Source organism: Miscanthus floridulus, chromosome 10 (genome assembly GCF_019320115.1).
Source record: "Miscanthus floridulus cultivar M001 chromosome 10, ASM1932011v1, whole genome shotgun sequence".
NCBI lineage: Eukaryota > Viridiplantae > Streptophyta > Magnoliopsida > Poales > Poaceae > Miscanthus > Miscanthus floridulus.
Window position 1 is genome coordinate 141,006,408 of NC_089589.1, and position 12,801 is coordinate 141,019,208.

Here is a 12,801-nt window from a genome sequence, read left to right on the forward strand (position 1 = left end):
GATGTTTCCTGACGGCTGGGCCCGTCAGGGAAGGTCTCTCGCGACGGTTCATGGGCATACCGTCAGGAAATGTTTCCTGTCGGGTACTAAACCGTCAGGGAAGGTTTAAACTTTCCGTGACGGTTGTCTAACCGTCAGGAATTTCTCAAACTTTCTCTGTCACCCATCAAACCGTCAGGGAAACCTTTTTCCCTTCCTCTCGGTTACCTACCGTCAGGAAAGGTTTTGTCTACTCCTGACGGTATAGCTTTGACAGGAATTCATTTTTCCCAAAATACAGCTTATTAGAGCCATTAAAAATACTTTCAACAGCAACTAATTGCAGCAATATTACAAAGTCATTGAACCATTCATTTACATTACATTCCATGGTCTTCCAATATCATTCAAGTATTCACACGAACACTCAATCCAAAGCTGCATTGCACTTACTGCCTCCTACTTGGCCATCTAGTTAGGTACAGCTAGCATAATTTGAAGTACAGGATCAGCCACATGTTCAAATGGCAGTTTCATAACAGGAACCTATGAAGGCGATATATAGCTCCCAACCAAAATAGGCATCTAGCATCTATTACTTTAAGATGACATGCCATGACCCTTGAGGAGGCAATCTGCTAGTAGGTAGCTGCTATCTCACAACCAACATACCTCTGTTGCACAACATGTCCTTCAAACAGCATGCTGGTTGTTGCCTTGACCCTTGAGAAGGCAATCTGCTAGTAGCTAGTTGCTCTCTCAACCAAAAAATGCAGCTTTGGTGGCAATGTGCTGCTGTTTCTTCGCAAGCCTGCATGCTCTGAGTAGGCATTATGCAGCTGCTACTTCACAACTAGCACCCATGCTTTGAATAGCAACAAAATCCACTTTTGTTGCCCTTCTAACTTGCTGGTTGTTGCCAAAACCTGTAGTCTGATGAACAAAAGACTACGGCTCCAAAAAAATACTTCCTGCCATCACACAAATCAATGGCCATCGCTATTGTCCAGGTTGGCTGACGCATGAGAGGATCCATCTATAGCCCCTCCCTACATTCAAAATGAAAAAATTGGACCGTTCATGAGAATATGTAGACCAGATAAATTGTGGAAATGATTAACTTTGAAAGGAACATATCTATATGTGGACCAACATCAGGCACTATGAAAAGATGAAAGATGCTAAATGTTGCGGCTGCTGGTTCATGTTATTTGGAATGGCCAAGCAATACATCAATTTCAGTAAGATAATAATTATTCTTCATATTGATCAATATCAGCCCCAGCCCCCAAGTTAGTGCAATGTCCATCAGCCCCAACCCCCAAGTGAGTGATAAGTGTAATGATCAGACTTGAGTAGCAGTAGTTCAGATATTACGTGCATGGCTGCTAGTAGACAATGTGATAACTTAATATGCATCAACACTTAAGATTTAATCTCACCATCTCATTTTCTTCTTCCTGCAGTAGTTGAGGTGGTATCTCTATCTGTACTTTGCTAACAATGAGCTGCAAGTGAAGAATTATTAGTATTGCAATCTGACCTTCAATTCCATTGCAGAGATAGTGTACCAGAATAGAATTGTACCTCAAGTAGACGAGCATTACGCTTCACATCTCGAGTCAATGCAGCATTTTGTTGAGCCAAGGCCATGTTTTGTTGAGTTAACTGACCAACGGTTGCAACTGAATGCTCATATCTTGCAAACAGATTCTGAAAAGCCCTTGAGGTTGTTGGCCTTGTCCCACTTGCCTTAGCAACATCAATTATCATAGCCTTCTTCACAGCACCATCTCCTATTGCAAGACGACCATGGGCCAAGCCACCACCAATCTTGTATGCAATATGACCATCAAAGGGTTGCTCTTGCCAGTTATCTGGGTATTTTTCTTGTAATGCCTCATTGTAGGCATCCTAAAAACAACACAAGTAGTTAGCCAGGAATTAAGAATGGAAAAGCACATAAGTATATAGAAATTCTGCTACATACAACAAGTTTCTTTGTCTGCTGAGGAATTGGCCCAGCATTCCCATTGGCATCACAATTTTTAACACCAGATCTCATGCAGCAGAAAGCATTTGTTACGAAGCAGTAATTTAGTAAAGTAAGGAAGCTGCCAAAGGCCACTTATATATTTCCAGTTGTGTTGTTTTCCATATTTGTCTGTATCATCGACCAGTCTGTATAGCTGATCCTTAACCTCCACTCCGGTTAAACTCCTAGGGGGTCCTTCATGTACTACCTTGCCCTTGCGAAACGCATTTGCTTTGTTTCGAAAGGGATGATCTATAGGAAGAAACCGCCTATGGCAGTCAAACCATGTAGCCTTAAGGCCTTTCTTTAATCGATATGCATTGCCCTCACACATGCATTGTGGACATGCAAAAATCCCATGGGTGCTCCATCCAGCAAACATGCCATATGCTGGAAAATCATGTATTGACCATAAGTATGATGCTCTCATAGTAAAGTGTCGCTTCACCGAAGCATCATATGTTTTTACCCCAGCCCATAAATTTAGCAATTCATCTATCATAGGTTGTAGCAATACACTTAGTTTGTTTCCAGGATGTTCTGGTCCAGGGATGACCATAGCAAGGAATATGTACTCAGGCTTCATGCAAACACCAGGAGGAAGATTATAGGGAACCCAAAAAACTGGCCAACAAGAGTAAGAAGCTGCATTCAATTTATATGGTGTGAATCCATCAGTTGCAAACCCAAGTCTTACGTTCCTAGCATCTTCTGCAAAATCTGGGAAATCATCATCAAATTGCTTCCATGCCTTGCCATGGCATGGATGCAACATTTTTGTAGACCTTGCGACATGATCTTCTTTGTGTGAACGCATTAGTTTTGCTGTGCCCTCATGTGCATATAATCTTTGTAACCTATCTGTAATAGGCAGGTAGCGCAACACTTTACGTGGAACCTTGTTTGATCCATCCTTATAGCGGGAGGTACCACATATGTCACACGTATCCTTATTCTTGTTATCTTTGTAGTATAGCATACAATTTTTTTCACAAACATCAATTTTATGGTATTGCATGCCAAGGCCCTCTAGCAGTTTTTTGGAACGATAGAAATCTTGGGGGATCTTAGAATTAGGGGGAAGGAGTTCATGCACAAGGCCCACATAATTATCATAACATGCTACTGACAGATTGTACTGTGATTTAATGGCCAATAGACGAGCAACAGTAGAGAGCCTAGAGTGCAAGGTTTGGTCATGTACTCGCTCATCTGCACTAACAGCCATTCTATAGAAAGCTTCAGCAAAACCAGTTGGTGTTTCCTCATCTAATGGTGGGTGCCCACCAGCTAAGTCAACAAGCATATCATCCATTCGATCCGTCTCACCAAATCCCTCAGGCTGTACCTCTAAACCAATCACATGTTCATGGTTTTCCCGCCTCTCTCCATGTGATGTCCAAGTTTGGTAATTTTCTTTGTACCCATTGTGGCACAAATGCAACTCTATCTTAGGCCTTTTATGCCTGAAATAATTCCGACACATGGCACAAGGGCACTTAATTGTATCAGACTCAACTAATTCAGGGATTGAGTAGGCACGATCCAAAAACTCATTTGTTTTCTCAACCCATTCATTCGTTGGCCTACCACGCTTCCAACCACTATACATCCAGCCACGATCTGCCATATCTTATCTGCAAACTTATGAGAAGTTTAGAACTACTAACCAGCTGCAAATCAAATTCTGTGCATACAATTCTGGAAGCAGTTGTGGAATGGCAACAAGAACAACCAATGAGATCAGCAGTCAGACACCTGTTAAACATCGAATGAAAATATCAGTCATTGCTAAACAAGAAATGTACAAAAAAAGTCAGTTTTTTAAATACTAATACAGTGCAGAATCAACAACATGATTTAACCCATTTTAAGAGATGGCTATAGAGAATGACAATGGAATTAAGGAGCGAAGAACTAACCAACCATTTCAAGCAAACCAGAGATATAATAAATAGAGCAAAATCCGGTCACAAGTCATATCACAACCACAATACAAAGGACGGAATCAATCAGATTAAATGACAATACAATTCTATTACCGTGCCAGTAAGAAAGTAGCAGACATGAACATAGGATAGTATACTGAAACGAAAACTACACTCCAAATGTTTTAACAATGCCAAAAAATTCAGATAAGTTATAGTACTATTGAGATTAAGGTTCATTGAAAGAAACGCTTACCACTAAATGGTAACTCCCAGTGTAGCCAGAAGCGAAATGGCAACAGCAATAGCCTCGAGTCAACTTACCTGTTACAAATTTACAACTTATGTATGTCCGACAAAACCAAAGAAGAAATACTGTATAGCATGAATCGATAAAAATCTGAGAGGATGAACTAACCAACTAGATCTTCACTGGACAATCACTAGCAGAAATTCCAGGTCGTCAATAGGTGCTTAAGAAAATGTCTCTCAGGCCATGATTCACCTCTCCCACTTCTGTACATGCACAGCACAATTTGCTTCAGGCCTAAAAAGAAAAGGAAGAAATCTCCACAAGCAGTTGGGGTGATAACAGAACTATCGTGAGTACCTGGAATCACAGAGCAAGGGGATGAACTTGGATTGTTGATGCAACTTATACCAGATCTGTGAGATTGAAGGCAGCCACCTTTTCCACCGTACACATACAAGCAAGAACGAATTTGCTTTAGTAAAAAAAAGGAAAATTCCATCGAACACATACAAGCAACAACAGAATTGGTGGTACCTCGTACCTGGCTTCTGGACGTCGTGGGGAACGGCGTCGGGGCTAGGGTATAGGGGCGGGGGCGACGAGTCCGGTGGCTGACAGCATGGCGGCGGGTGGCCGACGGCCGGCGGCCGGCGGCGCTAGGGTTTCTAGGCGCCGGGGCTAGGGAATAGGAGAAGCAGCGACTGTTCTGGTGGCTGAGGACGGCCGACGGCGGGCGGGCGGTGGCGGGCTGCCGGCGGCGGCGGCGGCGATGCTGGGCGCTGGGTGGGGAGAGGCAGGCGGCGTCGCTCGATGCGGCAGGCTGGATGCGGCGCGAGCAGGCTGGCGGAAAGGAACCCGAGGAAAATAGATTGGGGATGGAGCCGGTCACGCGGGGCTGTTGGCGCGGACTGGACGTGCGCATCGGAATTTTTTGTCAGAATCCCGCGCGCTCGATCTGCTCCTCTCTCTGTTCTGTGGGCCAACAGCTGCGGTAGCCCGCGAAAATCATCTGTATGGGCTGGCGACGAGCACCCGTGACGGCAGGAGAAACCTTCCCGGACGGTATACAGGTCACGTGGGGGATGGTTTTGTGCCTCTGACGGGAGACGTGCAGCCGAGGGGAGTGGGCTGGGCCGACGGGAGAAAATGTGTCTCCGGTAGTGGAACGCGCACACGAATATGCATGTGGGCCCTGGGGGCGGTCGCGCACACGAAGTGCACGAAACCTCCTCTCGCTTTTTAGGTGGTAAGTAATAATAAACACTTTTGTATAGGGAATCCTAAACTATTTTGAATTAATTTCAGGTCTTCCTCTAGCCATGCGTTTCTTTTGCGCCACACGAACCAGGAACGGACTCGTACATGAACCAGGAATGGACTCATGTAACATGCGGGCAGGAGGCCTGTCCGTTCGGCCCGCTGCAACCGCATGTGAGCGAGCAGGGGTGCAGACGCGTGGGCACGCGCGCACGGGCGAGCGGAGCGACGGGGCAAGACGTCCAACGATAACAATATATATTTTTTAGGTGTATAGAATAGAGATAGAGATTAGTTAGTTAGTTAGTTAATATATAGATGTGTGATGCTTGATTCGGCCCCATGGATGACAACTCCCTGTTCGTTTCACTGAAATTTGGTTTATCCTGATTTGTTGTGAGAGGAAAATACTATTCATTCGCTAAAAAGTACCGCTGGAGTAGTTAAAGCGAACAGGTTCCTAATAATGGGGACAAAGAGCGTGATATTTCTTATTACTATCTAGAATAACCTATGATTCATATGGTGCAATCATCATCAATCGTACTGAAGCATGTGAACCTTTATATAAGGCGGACTCTTCCTCCAATATAAAGGAACAGTCAAAATAAAGTTAGGTATACCTCCAAATTGTCCCCTCCGCTGCGATAGTTCAGCCTTTGTGTACCACATAATTTTGTAACCAAGAATACAACAACATTAAAATCAAAGCCATGTAATCCTCCTTTATAGGCTTCAACTCAATCCAAGGGCCGTGGTTCTTTCTATCATCCCTCGACCTTCTCCAACGTTGCTCCCACCCCACCTCGCCGGCCGCCGCCGCGCACACGGGGATCGAATCCCCCGCCTGCCCCTTTCGACCAAAAAGTATAATATTTCTTTCCTCAGCCAGTCCGATCTTGCGACGCCCTGCACCCTCTCACGCGCTACCGGGCCAGCTCCCGCGGACCGGCTCGTGTCGTGAATCCCTTCGTCTTCCTCCGGCCTACGTCGGGCTGTGCCGCCACGTGTAATGAAAAGGATCCCCGCTCCGCTCCGCCCTGCGCCTCAGGGAACTGCAAGGACTTCCTCCCACGGTACTCCGTAACGCGCCGCCGAACTGCGCCGCCGTCACCGCTGGTCGCTGGACTCCGCCGCCGCGTCCGGCCTTCCCTGCACACCGCGCCCACAGTCTCAGGACTGCGCAGATGCGCAGGCGCCGCCAGACTGCGCGCGCTCAGTCTGGCCTGCGATCCACGTTGCATATCGTGATTTCGTTCCTTCCCTGCATAGCGTGATTGATAATTGATTGATTTGCATGCTTTGCTTGATTTATTATTGCTTTGCACGAGGGCATGCACGTCAATCTCTCTCTTTCTCTGTCAATGTCTCCATGCACTAATGGCGTAGTTCTTGCTTGAACGAGGCGGCCATCACGTTTGTGGAATCGACGGTTCGGCGACATCGATCGTTTCCAATCTTAATGCAAGGGGTGACTCCGTCGGCACAACCCAGCGCGCCTACGCTGCCTGACGGCGCCGCTGACCTCCGCACCTACAACGACGGCGGCGAACTTTGCTGGCTCATCTTCCTCAACGCAACAGGTAAGTTGCCTACTATATCGTACTTCTCTCTGTTAGTATCCCACCTCCATGTAGACACAGCTGATTTTTTATCACTGTGTAAGGCAATGATTGATGTTAGGAATCCTAAACCGTAGGATTAGGTGGGTTTTGTGAAATTAACCTTGCTGGCTGACCCTCCACTGCTGCTTGTGATCGACTAGGTTCATGATAAACATTTCAATTTCATCATACAAATTTGGAACACAGATATAAAAAATTATTTACATGAACATGCGGTTTTTTTTTTGAGGTACACGAATGTCACAAGCTGTTTCACTTCACTCTTATATTGCAGATCAACATAGATGTAGCAGAATTGTCGATCCGAAGATGATGTCGGACAAATAGTTGACGATGATGTGAAGTCGATAGTCTTGAACAAACCGATAAAGGCATCATCCTGACATAATAAACTTAAGAAGTCAAGCAATGCAGAAGTCCCGCCTCAAGGTGGGTGGTCTTCAATTGTATCTTCTTTATTTATTTGTGAATTAAATAAAAAATACTATCGCCTAGATTGCAAGTATATTATTATAACTCCACGAGGAGTCTTCGGAAAAAAAAAACTCCACGACGAGAGAGTTTATATATTTTAAAAAAGTTTTAGAGAGTGTATAATAAGATAATACTACTAGGCTTGTTTGTGCTAGGTGGCATCGATCGACCATTACTGATCAATCTGGAGTGATCAGCCACGAGCTGCATATGCTAACTTTAATAATATGTTATCTGCGGCAGGACAAACTAATTGATAAATAAACTAATAATCGAGAATTTCAACGACGCTCAGAGATGCTGGTTACACGTGCATGCACGTTCGTTTCAGTATAGTCCCCTCCATCCCAAAATAAATCAATTTCAGAAAATGACACCGAATAAGTATATAGTAAAAATATATTTCATGATGTATATAGTAATACTAAATTAGTGTCTTAAATATTGATGCACTTTTCTATAACTTTGGCTAAACTTATGACAATTCTAGAAGCTAATTTAATTTGGAACAAAGAGAGTATATAATTATATATGTCTATTTCAAGGATCTTTTTTTAGAAGACACTACCCCAGCAATTTTTTTTCTGTGACGGACGAAACCGTCAGGGAAGACCCTACTGGTTAAGATACGTATAAATAAAAAAATGAGTAATTCAAACAAAATAAGAGGAGAAAATAAGAAGAAAATTAAGAAACACGCAATAAAATATTCCATCACAGCCCTCACGAGACGCGAAGAAAAATACACATGTCTTACAAAGATTGCAAAAACAAATAGCACCGTGTTTCTTTTTAAAATCCACAGTTCTACTATTAACCACGTCAAATTAACGGTTGATTTTTAGCATGATTATTTATGGCACGTGACTATATATATATTTCTCCAGTGACTGAAACTAACATACTTTTTTATCAAGAATTGTTCTACCCTTTTTTTTATGGGATGCCTCCCAATAAGGGCATATTCTAGGCAAAAGATTACAAAATAAATTATGAGGCGCGAGGGCAGTATGACAAAATATAAATTAGCATCATGCACATTAGAAAAAGCACGCAATACTTATAATCCACAGAAAAAAAAACTAGCTAGAAAAACTCCACAACAGTTTCCTCATTCAAGATTAATTAAGTTTAGAATTGAAAATTCTGTCATACAGCCTTCGTGCCTCGTAGTTATTTCTCATTTTGGAATAAGTTATATGTCCTGTCTGCAATAAAAAATATATTTGTTCCTTAGATCAAAAAAACCTTTGAGCAAAGCATGGATCAAAGAACATAGGTAGTCAATGGAAATGCTAAAATTATAACTTCAAAATAATAAAATTATAAGATAATACTCCTCGGCAATAGAAAAATGATTGGCATAGCAGTACGTCCTAATTTGTTAGAGAAGATTTCTTTGCAACAGAAGGATAGTAGAAAGGAACAATAGTAGAATAATAGGAGGATAATATATTTCGTAAGTTTTATGGTGCAAGACGATGATCCCCCCAGTTTTATCATTGATGTGTTATCAAATGGTGTAACTAATCTCAATCAATAAAGCTTGCGATTTGTCAAAAAAGGTTGCCTGGTAGTATAGCCATCCTCCACCGTCTAGAAGGTTGTCGTTTGTTCTTAAATTGCGTTATTGTTTTCCTCAGCGGACACTAATATATGTACTCCATCCATCGTGCCAGCAACTTTCCTTTTAATTGGAATCATGCATCTTCCGAGATCTGCCATGACAGCCACTCTCCGGATAATTCGTATCTAAATCCAAACATTTAACATTCGACCGTATCTTAATCCGAATAATTAAAATCAGATTTCTGATATGTATATGAGATAGATATCAATATTGGAATGAGCCGATCTGGTTCTATGGTCCGAAAAGAATATAGGATATAATATGAAATATTGGAAATAATGGAGGATCACTGGTATCCATCTGTACCGATCTGGTTTCATCCAGAGTCTTAGCCGCCAGCACAACATATAAAAATTCAAAATGAAGTTGCAATTCGTCCTTTACGCTATTACCACTCCTAGTCTATATATAAATTTAGCCACGGTCGCCACCATCATGTCCAACGGGCATAAACAGAAAGATCGAGCAGACGCAATTAAAGTAGGTATAGCCACCATGGAGAAGGTGCTCGTGGCCGTGGGCGTGGTGGTGGTGTCCGTCATCCTCTCCAAGCTCATCAAGTGTTTGCTCGTCACTAAGCCAAAAAAGCTTAAGCTGCCCCCAGGGCCATGGACGCTGCCGTTGATAGGCAGCATGCACCACCTCATAAGCCACTTCCGCCGCTGCCGGCACCGTGGTCGACCTGTCCAAGATGATCTCTAGCTTTGTCAACGACACCTTCGTCAGGGAGTCCATCGGCAGCCGGTGCAAGTATCAGGACGAGTACCTGGATGCCTTGGGCACTGCGATCGGGATGATCTCGGAACTAAGCGTAGCTAACATCTTCCCGTCATCTAGGCTGTTGCAGAATCTTAGCACGGCGCCACGCAGAGCGATGGCGTGCCGCAACCGGATGACGCGTATCGTTGGGCAGATCATCCGCGAGATGAAGGAAGCCATGGACCGGGGTGACAAGGCTTTAAACGAGAGCTTGATATCTGTCCTGCTCAGTCTGCAGAAAGAGGCCAGCTTGCCCATCGAGCTCACCGATGACATCGTCATGGGGCTCATGCTTGTAAGTCGTACGCGTTCCCAATTTCTCATCACTGGGCCTTAATTTCTTCTCCTCCGCCGTCTTATTCTCTTGATTATCATCTGGTGCCGCTGGTGCACATATGTATGATCGATTGCTGCGTTCATTTGTTCTACTGCTAGGAATTGTTTGGCGCGGGCAGCGACACCTCGTCGACCACGCTGACCTGGTGCATGACAGAGCTAATCCGGTACCCGGCTACCATGGCCAGAGCACAGGCCGAGGTCCGGGAGGCCTTCAAGGGGAAAACCACCACCATCACCGAGGACGATCTCGCCAGGGCAAACCTTAGCTACCTCAAGTGTGTGGTGAAGGAAGCTCTCAGGCTGCACTGCCCGTTGCCGATCATCCAACGCAGATGCCGTGAGACATGCCAGGTCATGGGATACGACATTCCTAAGGGCACATGGGTGTTCGTCCACGTTTGGGCCATTTGCAGGGACGCCAAGTACTGGGAAGATGCTGAGCGGTTCGAGAACACCAACCGAGACTACAAAGGGACAGACTATGAGTTTCTCCCATTCGGGTCTGGCCGCCGAATGTGTCCAGGAGTAAACCTTGGATTGGCCAACATCGAGCTTGCACTGGCGAGCCTTCTGTACCACTTCGATTGGAAACTACCGAGCGGAGTGGAGCCTAAGGATGTCGACGTTTGGGAGGCTGCAGGACTGGTTGGGAAGAAAAAGACAGGCCTGCTTTTGCACCCTGTCACCCGCATATCTAATTAACGCCAACGGAATATATACGCTGCATGAAACAGTATTACGGGCTTTGTTAATGATATTGGGATATAAATTTGGTGCGTCGTCTATGTACTATCTCTATCGTCTCTATTCTGAAATAAAATATACAAGGGAGCTAGAATTCTTGTATACCAAAAAATCCCTTATATTTCACAACACAGGAAGTCAATCCAGTCAAGGCTTGCAATACAAGGGGATATGAACTTTGTGGGTGACCGTCCTTGATTCCTGAATTGTGAGACTAGTCTTGTAAATGGTAAGTCTAGGCCTAGTGGGACCTTTTGTTGTATCTTTCTCTTCTTAATGAAAAACATGTTTAGGCATGGTCACGGAAAAAAAATCCATTCGGTTTGACCATGTTTGTTATTATAAACACTCTTCGATTTTCTACTCATATATTTTCTTGTAAGGGTTATATATACAACAAAAGTGAAGGAACTCGAATTACGGTGTACTCGTACACAAACATAGCTCACTTGGTTGGATTTCTTCTTGTATAACTTGTCCACTCAAGTTCCTCACATGGGTTGCTAGCATTTTCCTAGTGTACGAGGGAACGGCTCCGGCAATGCAGATCAGCATATCACGTATAGGGAATTAGGTGGGTAGCACATAAGACATTTATACAAGTTCAGTTACAGGGTACCCTACGTCTAGTTGAGAAGATCTCTTATCTCATATGCTCCGTGTTTACAGGAGCACTGATATCTAGTTGTCTAGAGTTGGTATATATGAACTTGTGTTGAGATACCGATTGGGGGCTCCCTACCCGGCCTTACATAGTTTGGAAGGTAGGGTTACAATCTGAGTCCCGATCGGCTTACATGAAGGTTTTCTAGTTTGTTACAAGGAAATCTATATGTACACAATCGGTGATTCCTCATGCGCTCCAGTCACCAAGCTCTATACATCAGGTTGCTTGTCCACCAAGTACGATGATGTACCCTGTCTCAGTTGGGCCTCATCTTCGCCATCCTCGGGCTACCCTAGTTGTAGCGAGCTCCCACATGGGCAGTGAGGTACCCTAGGTCCATATCACCGATAGTAGCCCCCAAAGGACTTGAGTGATTAGCCAGCCGATGGCTTTGTCCTTCGTGTGCCTACATGCCCATGTTGTCTTTTGTCTTTTCAAATATTGTGTATCACTAAGTCCTGTTAAAGATAAGGATATGCAAACCAAGAATCCGATGCGTCCGATCTTCCCCGCCCCGTCCGTTACACTCGTGACCCGCGTGGGTCACTGATCTTGACATTTCGGTTCACCCCTCCTTCGTCTTTAAGGCTTGGCTATAAAAACAGCTATATGGTTGGTGTCTTCTGTGTTTACACCACATGTTCTTCATCCTTGAAGTTTTCAAATCTAGTGAACACCTTTGTGGGTCTTCACCCTCATGGCATCCTTCTTCCCCCAACACCACCCATCCGGTGATGACGCTGGGAAAAGGATCTTCGGGCAAGTCTCCTCATGGGCATCGAGATGCAGCAAGGGCTGCACAATCTAGATGCTAGAGCAATGCTTGTGAATTGAGGGGGTCAAACTTCGATAGATGGCGGGTAATGACTTGACCAAATAGTGACTCTCGTTCTATCATTGTTGGGTCTAGCACTGGTAGTGATAGGAAGGTCCATCTCTACGAATACTCTTCATCAGTTCAATCTCGGTAGTGACCCCAAATTTGAATCCATAGATCTGGAGGGAATAGTGCAATTAGTGTGCTAACGTAACGTCACACGTCTGCTGCGTGGATAAGCTTCGCATGGGCAACTGGGCATCCAGATGCAACTATGCCAGCCACAACAGGCGT

At 44.4% G+C, this 12,801-nt stretch overlaps 2 protein-coding genes across 2 annotated transcripts; one reads left to right on the forward strand and one right to left on the reverse strand.

Moving 5' to 3' along the window:
• Window positions 1-2,107: 2,107 nt before the first annotated feature.
• LOC136489846 (uncharacterized) lies at window positions 2,108-3,704 on the reverse strand. Its single transcript, XM_066486374.1, has 2 exons — window positions 2,223-3,704; window positions 2,108-2,143 (listed from the first exon to the last, which is right to left on the reverse strand). Exons 1-2 carry the CDS (start codon window positions 3,642-3,644, stop codon window positions 2,108-2,110), a joined length of 1,458 nt encoding a protein of 485 aa, XP_066342471.1. The 5' UTR covers window positions 3,645-3,704.
• Window positions 3,705-9,676: 5,972 nt separating this feature from the next.
• Window positions 9,677-10,981, forward strand: LOC136489847 (dolabradiene monooxygenase-like). Its single transcript, XM_066486375.1, has 3 exons — window positions 9,677-9,743; window positions 9,832-10,235; window positions 10,376-10,981. The coding sequence occupies exons 1-3, from the start codon at window positions 9,677-9,679 to the stop codon at window positions 10,979-10,981; spliced, it is 1,077 nt and encodes a 358-aa protein (XP_066342472.1).
• Window positions 10,982-12,801: the final 1,820 nt, after the last annotated feature.